Source organism: Canis lupus, chromosome 33 (genome assembly GCF_048164855.1).
Source record: "Canis lupus baileyi chromosome 33, mCanLup2.hap1, whole genome shotgun sequence".
NCBI classification, from domain to species: domain Eukaryota; kingdom Metazoa; phylum Chordata; class Mammalia; order Carnivora; family Canidae; genus Canis; species Canis lupus.
Window position 1 is genome coordinate 819512 of NC_132870.1, and position 14005 is coordinate 833516.

General features: G+C 43.7%; 2 protein-coding genes and 1 pseudogene across 7 annotated transcripts in view; 1 reads left to right on the forward strand and 2 right to left on the reverse strand.

The window, feature by feature from the left end:
* NUP54 (nucleoporin 54) overlaps positions 1-599 on the reverse strand; it is a 30875-nt gene extending 30276 nt beyond the window's left edge. The window contains exon 1 of one of the 2 annotated variants that reach the window (XM_072810504.1): positions 416-599. In XM_072810504.1, coding sequence (XP_072666605.1) covers positions 416-482 — 67 coding nt within the window. In that variant the 5' untranslated portion in view covers positions 483-599. The remainder of the gene's footprint in view (positions 1-415) is intronic. The other variant, XM_072810505.1, reaches the window with a different exon arrangement.
* LOC140623812 (large ribosomal subunit protein eL38 pseudogene) lies at positions 235-12043 on the forward strand (annotated as a pseudogene).
* Positions 8555-14005, reverse strand: part of SCARB2 (scavenger receptor class B member 2) — a 75167-nt gene continuing 69716 nt past the window's right edge. For 3 of the 5 annotated variants that reach the window (XM_072810506.1, XM_072810509.1, XM_072810511.1), the window contains 2 exons: positions 10907-11065; positions 8555-9379 (listed from right to left, as the gene is read on the reverse strand). In XM_072810506.1, the coding sequence (XP_072666607.1) occupies positions 9335-9379; positions 10907-11065 (204 nt within the window). In that variant the 3' untranslated portion in view covers positions 8555-9334. The remainder of the gene's footprint in view (positions 9380-10906; positions 11066-14005) is intronic. The other 2 variants (XM_072810508.1, XM_072810510.1) reach the window with 1 other exon arrangement.

The following is a 14005-nucleotide window of genomic DNA, read 5'->3' on the forward strand; positions in this document are numbered from 1 at the left end:
GAGGAGCCCGAGCGCGAGGTCCCGCAGCCCCGACCCAAGGGCCCGCCCCGAGCGGCCGCCGCGCAGCCCCGACCCGCCAGCCCCAACCGGACCTCGGGGCCCCGGGGGCTCGGGCGGGGAGAGCCGGGCCGCCGTCCGGCAGCGGGAGCGCGGAGCCGCCGTCTGGCCTCCGGAGGGCCCCCGGCGGCGGGAAGCGGACCCCGGGAGGGCGACGCTGTGCGGGGAGCCACGGGCTGGGCCTCGGAACCCCCGCGGCCTCCTCAGGAGCCGCCCGGGCCCGCTCAGCCGCGGCCCCTGGCCCGGAGCCCCCGGAGTCCCCAAGCAGCCAGGACACCCCCAGGGTCTCCGGGCCGCACAGGCTCGGGCCGGGGGGCTGCACCGGGGGCCGCCCCTCCTTCCCGGGAGGACCACTCACCCGCGGGGGCCGCGGGGGCCGCGGCGGTGCCAGAGGTGCCCGAGGGAGCCCCGAAGTTGAAGGCCATGTCGCGCGAGCAGGGGACGCAGGCGCCGCCCCCACGACCCTCGGTGCGCGCCGCTCTTCAGTCCCGCCGAGAGCCGCCTCCGGCTCACCGAGTTCCGGCCCTTTTCTGGCCGCGCCTCGGAAGCCCGAACGCCGGAAGCGCAGGGGCGGGGCCTGGCGGGAGCGCGCCGGGTCCGCCCGCTTCCGGGGCCTGAGCGCGTCCCGCGGCGCAGGGCGTGACGTCGCGGCGGTGCCGCGGGCCCCGGGCTCAGCGCCTCAGGGAGGGCCCGGGCGGAGGCGGGCTCCGCTGCTGACGGGCGTGTGGCGGGGACCGGGCGGGAGGCCGCGATCCCCGTCTCCGCAGCGCGGAGCCCACGGTCACGCCGGAGCTCACGAGGACCCCGAAGCGGCCTCTTTCCCGTGTTCTACCGCCCCGAGTCGTCTGGGAGTCGGCACGTGAGCAGGGACAGGCCCCACCGTGCCGCCTCCTCCGCCAGCGGCGGCCTCGGGGCAGCGGGTGCCGAGGAGCGGACTCCAGCCCCGGACTGCGGTGAGTCGGGTGGCCCCTCTGCTTGGACTGTCTTGGCTTTTTGCGTCTTGCAGGCCGGGCGTGCATCTCAGTGACGACTTGACGTGAGATCCCTGCGGGGCAGCGGTTGGGCGCGACCCTGGAGACCCGGGATCCAGTCCCAGTCGGGCTCCCTGCGTGGAGCCTGCTTCTCCCTCTGCCTGTGTCTCTGCCTCTCTCTCTCTCTCTCTCTCTGTGGGACTATCATAAATAAATAAAAATTAATAAATAAAAATTTAAAAAAAAGACTTGACGTTCCGCTCCGAGGTGGAAGGACGCCCCGACCCCGCTGAAGGCCTCCAAGCGTCTCCCTGACGCCGGCTCCTCTTCCGGGCAGTACTGGCCTAGCATTTTTCCTATTCTTGTTTATAAATGCATTTTTTTTGTTTGTTTTTAAGACACGCACAGGTGTATTTGAAATTGATTTTTTGACTGTACGGTACTGAAAATTTTCTCGAGATGATGGAAGATGTCGACACTGGCATCTGCGATCCATGCCCAAGTGTTGATCTCTCTGCACCGTCCTCCTAAGACAAGGGCGGTAACGAGCTAGAAACCAGCAGGGGAAGGTGTTTATCTCCTGCTCTCTCAAATGAGTCGTATTAATAATCATTATTGCAAAAAATAATAATAATAATCATTATTGCAAAATAATGTAACGATAATTTATTAATAATAAAGTAATAATGATTTTCAAAAAGAATTTATTGTTGATATCTCAGAATAAATGCTGCATCACATTGATTTTTTTGCAGACTTTCGCCTGCAGTATTTTGTAATTTGGACACTTCACCTCTCGTGAGAGAAAAGACATCCCACTGTTGTACATCAATCATTGAAAAGAAAAGGAATACACGAAATTAAGAATTATGGAGATTGTACAAATAGTGGGAAGTTTCGAAGCAAGTAAAGACTATATCAATTAGGAAAGGTGTATATGTATGTTTTGAGCATCTACTTTATTTCACACGTTATAGCAACAAATGTGTCATCCAAAGTATGATAGTCATGGTGGTAAATAAAAAAAAAATTTAAAATAAAAGGTGTTAACAGGTTTCTTTGAGAAGGGTATCTGTTTAGGTTCCTTTTTTTTTTTTTCTTCAATAACAAACCTTATAGAATTATTTGATTCTTAAATCTGTGTGCTTAAATACCTAAATAAAAACAATAACAAAAGCCATTGTGTCTATCAAAATTACAAATCCTTGGACCCAGCTACTTCTAGGAATTTATCTTATAAACGATTTGGCAAAATTATGCGACACAAAGTTATTGGTGCAGCATTGTTTATAATAACCAGTGAGGGGATCCCTGGGTGGCGCAGCGGTTTGGCGCCTGCCTTTGGCCCAGGGCGCGATCCTGGAGACCCGGGATCGAATCCCACATCAGGCTCCCGGTGCATGGAGCCTGCTTCTCCCTCTGCCTATGTCTCTGCCTCTCTCTCTCTCTCTCTGTGACTATCATAAATAAATAAAAAAATTAAAAAAAAAAAATAATAATAATAATAACCAGTGACTGGAAACAAACGGGTTTGCCTAAAAAGCAGCATTTATACAAATGAATACGATTCAGGCATGAAATGGAAACAGTAAAGCTCTTTACTGAAAAGAAAGATCTCAAAGATGTATTACATAGAAAACAATTAGAAAACTGTCTATGGCATGCTACAATTTTAGTGACTGAAAAAAAGTTTAGAATATATAAATATACATTTTCGTATAAACTATTCCTGGAAAAGTATATATTAAAAAGTGAGTAAATTAGTTGCCTCTGGGAGGATGAAGAGGGTGGAGGAAGACTTTTCACTGTAAACCCATTTTATGCTTCTTGAAAATGTAAACGGTTTACCTGTTCAAAAATTAAATCATGGCAATAGTAACTGCAAGAGTCCCAGTGAGAGCACTGATGCAGGGAAGAGGACCCCAGGGTGAGACACAGAGCAGATGGCCTTGATGACTAATGGGATGTGGAGGGAAGGCAGGGAAGGAGTCTAGCGAGAGTCCTGCTTCCTAGCAGGTACAACTGGGTAGATGGTGATGCCGTTCCCCAGCAATGGGAATTTGGAACGAAGACAAGGAAAAATTAATTTACCTTTTTTTTACTTTCTGGATTTGGGGACAGTCTGGCTGAGGATATCCAGCATGTGTTTGGTACGTGTGGCTGAGGTTAAACAGAGATTTGTGTTTTGGTTGTAGGTGTTTAGGTTGTCACTGAAGTCAGGGAGTCCATGAGATTGTCAGGAAGAGTTACCAAGTGAGAAGTTGCAGCTGATCACAGGAATTGAGAGAACAAACAGCCCTCAAGGGAACCTGAGAGAGTATGGCTGGAGAGCTAGGAGAACCCGCAGAGTGAAATCACAGAAATAATGGATGGAAGGGGAGAAAGACTGGGGATGAAAGGAATGGGTGAATGTTTCTTCCATAGGAAGCCTTCCCTGATTACCTTTTCTAAAATAACACATTCCTATCTTGTCACTGTGGCTACTTAAATATTCTTAGTACTTACTACCACCTATTTATTGCTTCCCAGATTTAATATAAGATTGTGAGGTAGGGAACTGTTTTGTTTTTGTTTTTGTTTTTACTGCTTGTATCCCTACTGCTAACAGAGTGCCTGCCCCCGTGACAGACCTTACTCAGGACCATGGAACCGATGAATGAGTTCTTTGACCTGTCCCTCTCCCTTGCCTTTCCCATATTCATCTTCAAGTCCCACATATTTTATCTTTTAAACATTTGTAAAATATTTCATCCCCACTGCCATCTCCACAATTGAAATTACCATAATCTTTTGCCTAGATCAGGGATCAGCTAATGATGGCCCAACGTGGACTGTCGTCTATTTGTATAAATACAGTTTTATCAGAACACAGACACATCGGTTTGTTTACATGTTGTCTACAACTGCTTTTATTATACAAGAGCAGACTTGAGTAGTTGTGACAAGAGAGGCTTGCAAAGCCAAAACTTTTTCATCTGGCCCTTTATAGACAAGGTTTGCCAACCCCTACCCAGACACAGCAGGACTGTGGCACTGGGACTTCATTCTGGGTTGCCTGGACAACAAGCTAGCTGTGGCTAAGAGTTCCCCTTCTGCACCCAAGCTCAGGGCCCATGGAACCAGAGTTTTCTTTACCCCAGTGGTGGAGACTGTAACATTCCATAGGCAGCTGCATTCACAGACAATTTCTATAAAGCATCCACCTCAGTCCCAACTGCCTGTTGCTCGGTGGCTTGTACATTCCTTCATTGACAGAACTGTTTCTTCATGCTTGCTCCTTAAAAGAGGGGACTAGAAGACAGATGTGTGTGTGCTCCTTTGTGAGACCAAACAGGACTCTGGCCCATATTGGCCTCTCCATGGGATGACAAGAAATGGAGGATCTGTGCCTTTTTTCTTGCTGTCCTGCCCCTATATATCTTTATTTCCCCCAATAAAGCCCCTGCTATGCGGCTTTGTGGTAGACACCCCGAGGCAAGATCCATCTTGCATGCCAACGGAGACCCCAAAGGGACCCACCTAACACAGCAGCCTCCAAACTGACCACCCTGCATTCATGTAGACTCTTCCAGTTCATTCACCTTGCAGTTAGTGTAGGCCTTTCTAAAACCTGCCACGTGTCCCATTTCTCTCCCGTCTCCCAAAATCCAATTTACAACAATCAATGGTTTCCCATTGGTCTTAAAATAGACCTTTTGGTCTTTAAACTGGCTTAGTAAGACCCAACTTGACCTGGACCCTGCCTTTCTCTCCAACCTTATCTTCCACTTTTCTTCCCTCTGAACTCCAAGCAAATATTTTCTGTTACTTGTAAATGTGTTTCTTCCTGTTCCTGGCCATGACCTCTTTCCTCTGAAATGTTTCACTTTGCCTAATTACACCTAGTCTTCAGTCTCAGTAAATGCTACTTCTTTGGGGAAGCCTTCCTTCAATTCCAAGCCATGTTCCCAGAGTATCATGAAACTTAGTTGAAATTTTACATTTATGATTATTTGGTTGCTGTTTCCCCTGGTAGACTGTAAGATCCAATAGCCTAGTTAATAGTGCCTGGCATAAAGGGGCTACCCAATAAAATCTGTTGAATACATTATTTTAAAGTATAATGTAGAAAGAAGCTAGGCCCTAAAGACCACACACTATATGAGTTTCCTTCTATGAAATGTCCAGAAAAAGCAAATCTATACAGAGAAAGTAGATTAGTGGCTTCTTGGGGCTGGGAATGGGAATGGAGATTAACTATAAACCAATGAGGAATTTTAGTGAGGTGATCATGTTCTAAAACTACATTTAAATCTAGATTTACTAAATCTAAATTTAGTAAATTTACTAAAAACCATTGTGTTGTGCTTTTAAATTTTTATGGCATGAGAGTTATGGCTCAATAAAGGTTTAAAAATAAAATATATATTAGTCGAATACATGAAAGACTACAGTTATCACTGGAAATGGGAACTTTATCTTGTGTTAGTTAGGTGTGTATCCATGTTTCTGGACTTTCTATTCTCTATCACTCACCCTATACCACACTTTCTTAATTACTGTTCATGGGTATGTATATGCTTTAATACCTGGCAGCACCTGTCACCCCTTATCAGTATTCTTTTAAATATATTTTCTGGACCGTTCTTCTTGATTTGAAATAATGCAGATTGGTATGTTACCACATTCCAGATGTCTCTATATACCTTTGAGAAAACAGAAATAGATATTCAGAGTTCCCCTTATGACATAAGCCAGCTAAAATCAAATTCAGGGTTCCTTGGAAGCACGTACGTTGGGGATCAAGTGTCCTTGATACATAAAGACATTTATAACACTGAGCTAAGATATGTTATGACTGATCTGAATTTGCTCTGATTCCAGAAATAAGATGCAGTATTATTTGGATGGGAAAGATTTTAAAGGTAGTCTTAATTTGGAGACTAATAATTTCAGTAGCAATGTCTGTAGAAATGTAGGTCCACTACCTCTCCCATAGCTCTCTGGCCCTGCCAGGCCCTTCTGGGTGGACTTGCATGCACTTAGTTCATGTTTACCTGGAAGCAGGCATGAATAAGGATGTTAGTGCAGGTAGGTTATTTGGGAGGAAGCAGCAGTCGAAGGGGTGGTGGTGGAGGGGGGCTTGGGGAGTGTGAGACAGGGAAGGAAGAAATGATGATATGAAGGCAATCCTACTGTGGGCAGTCCTAGTTGAGGAATCACATAGAATGAACCTCTGAGGACTGAAGTACTTATCAGCTGATTCCTGCCCCCTTGGTTAAGGGTCAATACCTGGGTCTCCTGAGCCCTCAGGGCTTCTGTGGGACTTCGAGGGTTCTGGAGAAAGCCCTCGGGCAGATGAGCACAGCATAGAACCTGCTTCAAGTTCGACTTGTCAGGCTGCCTAGAACTGTCCACCACAGCTGAACAGAAGTCACAAATGGCCCGACAGATGAGATTCAGGCCTGCATCTGTCAAGAGGCAAAGAGCATCTTTCAAATGAAACTCTCGAGATGAGTGGTCATCTGATGACATACCATTTCCAGTGCAATTTCATATAAATAGTTTTATTAGCGAAATACTCCATTGCATTAAGGATAGAAGTAAACACGTCAAGAATCACATGAAATGAACCAACTATTTAAGCTACAGTAAGAACATTCTGCTCAATATTCTGTTTAATAGCCATGAGCAATTAAGTCCACTAATAATGCCCAGAGGGCCAAGTGTGAAGGTCACCTTCTGCAGAACTCAAATCTCAAGCAATTTAAATTAAAAAAAGACCCTACTGGGGCAGCCCAGGTGGCTCAGCGGTTTAGCGCCGCCTTCAGCCCAGGGTGTGATCCTGGAGACCCGGGATGGAGTCCGGCATGTGGCTCCCTGCATGGAGCCTGCTTCTCCCTCTGCCTGTGTCTCTGCCTCTCTTTCTCTGTGTCTCTCATGAGTAAATAAATAAAATCTTTAAAAAAAAAAAAAAAAAAAAGCCTACCTTAAGTAAAAACCCCAATAGGGGTTAGTCATATAGTACTTGTTCCACTTGACCATTAGCAATCTTTCTAGAGCATGAGGAAATAAAGTCCAGGAGGAAAAGCCTTGAGCTAAAAGTGGCAAAGCCCATTTGCTGTCCTGTGCTTAACTCTCAATTTTCTCTGAGAGAAGCAAGGTAAGCCTCCCTCTGGTTTTTCCCTAAGTGGAGTATCATAGTACAGGACACACATATTCTGTGATTATGAGAATCACAAAGACTTTGGGGGCCTTTCCAGGATAATGCATGAGGAATAGTTTGTTATTTTCAACCTAAAGCCAATAGGCACATTCATTCTTCTTAACCAATCTATAATCTTGACTGCAGCTTTTGGGCTTGCCACAGATTTTTCAGAAAGAATATCAAAGGGGATTCCAAGCCAAATAACTATTAAGAATCACATGGCGGTAATATATTTTTGGTCTCCCTTGCCTGTGTGGAATTCAATCTAAAGTGTAAATCAACTGTTATCATTCATAGTATTTAAAAATTTCCTCCTCACAGATGACTATACTCTGATAATAGGGTGAAACAATGAATACGCACTGGTTTACCAGTTTTATTGGTGTGGGTAAGTGGATGCACAAAAGAAGAAGGTGTGCCAATTATATAGTTTAATATTGAGAAATTTAAAGAATCTAGATATTTGGTGTTATTGAAGATATTCTCGATTTAGTTTTTCACATTTTGGTGATTTGGGATATCTATAAGTTCTCTTAATTTATAGAGAAGTTGGGAGTCAATGAATTGCCCCTTCAGGAAGGGAACATGTCACATCCTGCTTTAGTGTAGAGAGAAAGAAATTAGGGCAATGGGATTTATTGCCTCCATAGAGGAATCAGAAGCTATATTTGTGAAATCCATGGCTTGCTTTTTTTCACTTGCTTACACTGAAATCCAGTTTTAGACAGAAAATCCTATAAAATGATTCAGTTGTTAAGAAATTCTATGTGCACTTTGCTGGATAACTGTATAAGTTTCTCAATCAAAAATGAATAGTGAGCTTTGAGGAGGAAGAAAATTCCCTTAAATATGCTTGAACTTGTAACATATGATGGTTCCTAACCCTTTGATTTAGGTGGCACTGCAAACCACGAGGTCTTCTGAGGAGAGAGATAGTTCTGCTCCTGGGTGCCCAGGGACCTTTCTTTAAAGCATTTCCTGTGCAATATTTTAAAACACCATCGTTCATTCTGTCAGCAAGATGACTGTCGCAGGAAGTGCAAGGCACGTGTTTCTCTATTCAGTGAGTGACAGTGAGCCATAGAACTGGAAGGCACCAGATCTGAGGAAGGAAAAACACTGAGCTAGATATGGAGAGATCTCCCATACTCATAAATAACTGCACAAAGAATCACTCAATAATATTGTACTTAATAGAGTATCATATTTGGCAAGGGTGACTGGGGGAAAATATTAGACACCTGCCAGAAGCACCTCCCAGAAGCACCTTTCCACATTAAGATCATTAAACTAAAAAAGAAAAAAAAAAAAGAAAAAGAAAATCCAGGCTACCCACAAATTCACAACCAGCATTTACTTCTACTCTTTATGAGAAGAATGTCCTCACCAACATATTTTTGCATTCTCTAAATTCACAAAAGTACAAATACAAAAGCCTCAGGGGTTTATCACTCTCAACTCCAGGGTACTGCTCCACTGCATAACCTCCCCTCACCCTACCCTTTCCCTGCTTGGTTTGCAGCCAGTGTGAAAGTAGTCAAAAGATTGAATTATTTTCCTGGAGGAATTCTGAACTGAAGATTAGCATGAAATACAATAAATCACGTTTTTTAAAGAGGAAATAAGATGCATTTTAATGATGTATTGAATGAGGCTACCATTTTACCCTGGGTTCCGAACTCTTATTTACTTCTCTTTTGGGGGTGAAATGAACATAAAATAGTATTGATATATTTTGAGCACAAAGTTTGGTGAATAAAGCTTACTGAGTAAGGTTAGACCAGGGAACGTTAACAAGCGATACAGATACATTTTAACCACAACAGTTGTCACAAAATTCTGGAGCTACCAGCACCTGATAACAAAAAAATTACAAGAGTTTATTAAATACTTGCTAGACACATGGAAAACAAAACAATTTTATAAAGCCTAACAGGCAACCATGTCAGTCCATTATTTAACCTCCTGCCACAATGCTCTGGTCATTTGCCAGCACAGGGTCTCCTCCCTCCTCACTACAACAGGCAACATTCCTGTGAAGACGTGGATAGTTTCCTCATGTTGGGTCCCTGTCAGGACAGTCACAGGGCTCCTTCACCAAGCTCGGGCCTCCGTTAGGTTAGGTTCGTATGAGGGGTGCTCTTTCATCCGGAGTTCCCTGAGACTCGGAAGAGAGGGGACAGAGAGGTCAGGTATTCACTTCAGAAAGTTCTCCCAGGATGGAAAACGTTGGGGTGCAGGGGGTGGAGGAAGATGAAAGGAGGGGAGACTGACAGGATGGCGGCTGTCACACTCCCCTCTCTTGTCACTCAGCCTGCTGCTGCTCTGCCATTCAGCCCTCACCCTCTGGCGAGGCCTGCTCCAACCTCCCCTTCCCCACCCCTGATACCAGAGCAGTGCCCTTCCTGGCATCCACCTGGACTATAACCCTCATCACACTCCATGGCTTTGGCTCCTCCCTGGTTTGAAACCTGTCAGAGAACAATGTCTCAGAGGTGGGGGCTGCTCAATCATTGCTTGCTTGTTGACTCCATGAAGGCGGTTAATTGTAGGAGTAGTGATAACATACATGGGCTATCACCTGTGCTTATGGACATCTCAGTGGCGGCACGTCAGACTGCAAGTGAGATCCACACATAGAAATGGCAAAATAATTGCCTCACACCTAATTCATGCTAACTTGATGGGCACAGGTTAAGGGAAATCATGGAAGAATATAGAACACAGGGAAATCTGAGCTAATATTATTGAGATGGTTTCAACCTATTTCATTTCCTACTTCACATTTGCTTCAGACACTTAGCTGAAGCAGCTAGAAGGGGCGTGGGGGGAAGCCTTTGCTGCAAAAAAGGAAAGTTGCTGAGAATTTTAAGAAAGGATCCCACAGGAAAGGCTTATTGAAGGTTGAGCTAGGTTGGCCGGCTGGTCACTCAGGGAGGCCAACCTAACCTTATTTAGCCCACCCATTTGGTTGGGGAGTGGCAGGGGGGCTAGAGGGGGTTCCCTTCACTCCAAGAAAGTTACTGCTCCCCTGCGCCAGTCATTTCCTATGCAGTGACGACTCAGCGATAGGTATCTTCTAATATAATACGATTCTTTCCAAGCAAGTCTCTGGTTGCCTTGCTCTACAATCTTCGAATTATTTCATCACATAACTAATGTTTATTGAGCTCCTACTAAATGCTAACATTGGGCCAACTGCTTTCTGTTTACTATATCATCTAATCCTTACAAAAACCTCCAAAAGCAAGCTCTCTTATCTCACCTTACAGATGAAGAACTGAGGCACAGTTTCTAGTGCCACATAACCATTAAATGGCAGAATTGGGATTTGAACCTAGGCAGTCTGACACCAAAGCCCAGATGTTTAGCTGTTAAATGATCTTCCTCTCCTTTCTGGCTATTTTCAGAAACATTAAGTTTACTCCCAGGGATTCCACATCCATGAAGACAGCCCCCAAGATGGGACAATACTACTGTATTACTCCTCCCTCTTTGAGACACTCCCCTTGCTTCCCATTTGGTTTAGTAGTGATGTAACCACGAAGTCACTGTGCTCAGCATAAAATCTCAGAATCCATCCTGAGGATTCTGGGTGATAGAGCCAGTTGACAGCCCTTCAATGAAGTACAGTTGACTTCCTCAGATAAAGTTATCCAGTAAGAGAGAAGTTCCTTCAGCCACTGCTCACCTCATCCATGGATCCCTGTCCTCTGCATGCAAGCCAAGTGAAGATCAAACCAAAAAACACACCCAGCGCCATGACAATGTAGGGTATGTTGGTGATGATCAAAGTAGTGTTAATCACAGACTTTAGTCGACTTGCAGTATCTTTATCAATGAGAACACTCTGGAAGGCAAGAAAATAATATCCCCCGATTACTTAATATTCAGGGTGTAGAGGTTTTTTTTTTTTTTGCTATATCTCTCCTCCAAATCATTAAACACAGTTTGGGTAAGTCTTCCCATTAGCAAATCAGAGATACCGAAAATCCATTTATAAATTAGAGTAACCAGAGGGGGCATTTATTCATTTACATTTTTTTTCCCCTGAAAACATATCTTCCTTTCAAAGGAAGGAAGGTTGGAAATAGGAGGGAAAAAGTATTAAAAAATAATGAGATAATACCATCTTTTGTATCTGACGACTCCAACTCATCCTTTAAAATCCAACTCAGCGGGAATATAAGGGAAGGGAGAAGAAATGTGTGGGAAATATCAGAAAGGGAGACAGAACGTAAAGACTCCTGACTCTGGGAAACGAACTAGGGGTGGTGGAAGGGGAGGAGGGCGGGGGGTGGGGGTGAGTGGGTGACGGGCACTGAGGGGGACACTTGACGGGATGAGCACTGGGTGTTATTCTGTATGTTGGTAAGTTGAACACCAATAAAAATTATTTTATTAAAATAAAATAAAATAAAATAAAATAAAATAAAATAAAATAATTTTACTCATCAGAAAAAAAAAATCCAACTCAGCGATTCCTGCTGCCTGCTGGGCCGGCCGCGCGCTGACCCCCGCGACCCCCGCGACCCCCGTTGCCATGCCTCGCAAAATCGAGGAAATCAAGGACTTCTTGCTGACGGCCCAGCGGAAGGATGCCAAATCCGTCAAGATCAAGAAGAATAAGGATAATGTGAAGTTTAAAGTTCGATGCAGCTGATATCTTTATACTTTGGTCATCACAGACAAAGAGAAGGCAGAGAAACTCAAGCAGTCTCTGCCCCCAGGTTTGGCAGTGAAGGAGCTAAAATGAACCTGGCCCACTGATTTGAACTGTATTAAAATTTTAAAAATTCTTAAAAAAATAAAATAAAATAAAATAAAATCCAACTCAGCAAAAAAATAAATAAATAAAATCCAACTCAGCCTAACTTCCACCCAGAAGTTTTCTCTGGCCATCTCAGGCCTGGTTAGCCCTTTATTGCTCTTTCAAATTACTCCCCTAAAACACCTCTAAAATCACTCTGCACTCTGTGTTGTAACTGTCTGTTTATCTGCAGATCTCCTTGTGACAGATTTCCAGAGGAAAGACTTATATCTCAGTCACCTCAACTTTAGGAATAGCACTCTACACACAGTAGGTGCTACATTAATGTCAGTTGGTTGAATGAATGAAACATTCCAACAATGGTATGTGGAAAGTATAATTTATTGTTTTGGTTAATCTCTACTAATCAAGACCAGAGGTCTCGGGGCACCTGGCTGACTCAGTTAGTAGAGCATGAGACTCTTGGGCTCTAGGCTGTAAGTTCTAGGTTATAAGTTCAAGCCCATGTTAGGTGTAGAGATTACTTAAAAATAAAATCTTTAAAAAAATGCTTCTTAAAAAAAATACATTTCTTAAAAAAGACCAGAGGTCTCAGTAGAGTGTCCAAGGAAGTCTTGAGGCTCACTAGAATTCCAGAGGGTGTTGATAACCAAGAAAATGTTCTAGGATAACACTTTCTAAACAGAACAAAGATCTTATCTCTGTAAATTACAATGAGTGAGGTGTCTGGAGAACTTAATTTCATAAAAATTATGAGCAACAAATGAAACTTTCGGCTTAATTTAGGCTGAATCTGTACTAGACTGAAACAAAGGATGGGTTTCTAGGGCTGGTGGTTCCAGCAACTGACCAAGATCCATCCATGTTAGAGTCTCCTTCTCTGAAAAAAGGAAGTGGGAGAGCAATCTCAAGGTCACCTCAAGGTTTAATGTTTTCTTTTTCTAGAGTAAAGTCAAATTCTTTCTAGGGAGGCACCGAAAGCACAAGGTTTTACTCTGTAATTCCCTGGACTCAATATAGTCTTCAACCAAAAAGCAAAGTAAAGCAAAGGCTGAGTTGGAGGGGACTTCAAATATGCCATAACTATGAACATAAGCTGCCAGAACAGGGTCCTTCCTTGTTTTCAAAAAGCCCTGCTTTCATGTGCCTCTCCACAAACAAGAACAGTGATGAGCAATGAGCAAGCAACAGGAGCAATCACAAATAGATTCTACAAGTTGGTAAGTATTGCCTAAATTTTTCCTATGGAATGATAAAAGCCTTATCTTAGAATTGTAAGCACAAACCCTTCAAAAGTTTATAAATGTGGCTACCAAAGTAAAGCCAAATGAAAAAAAAAAAAAGAGAGGGCAGCCTGGGTGGCTCAGCGGTTTAGTGCCACCTTCAGCCCTGGGGGTGATCCTGGAGTCCTGGGATGGAGTCCCATGTTGGGCTCCCTGCATGGGGCCTGTTTCTCCCTCTGCCTGTGTCTCTGCCTCTCTCTCTTCTCTGTGTCTCTCACGAATAAATAAATAAAATCTTTATAAAAAAAAAAAAAGAAGAATGTTATAAAACTGCATCTACAGGATGGTCTCAACTATCTAATATCAACACTAGAAAAATACTAAGAGACAACATAAGCAGATGTCAGCTATACTTGTCTTTGAGGGACAGTTTATCAGTGATTCACTTGTTAAATATTAAAAAAATTTTTAATTGAGGTATAATTGACACATAACATATTAGTTTTGGGCGTACAAGATAATGATTCAATATCTGTATGGTAATTCACTTCTAAAATACAGATTTTTAGTTTTCCAAGAGGTCTATAAAGAGCATGTGTTCATTTTACGAAGCGTAAGATGTTAAATTATATATATATTTTTTGTTGTTGTTAAATTATATTTTACAAAGGTATCATTGGAAACAATTTTACAACATTTTTGAGTAAAACGAAGCAAGTCAAGAACAAAACAATGTCAGTGTGGCCCAGGTTTTGTGAAAGTTATTTTAATTTTCCTTTTTCTTGCCAATCCCTGT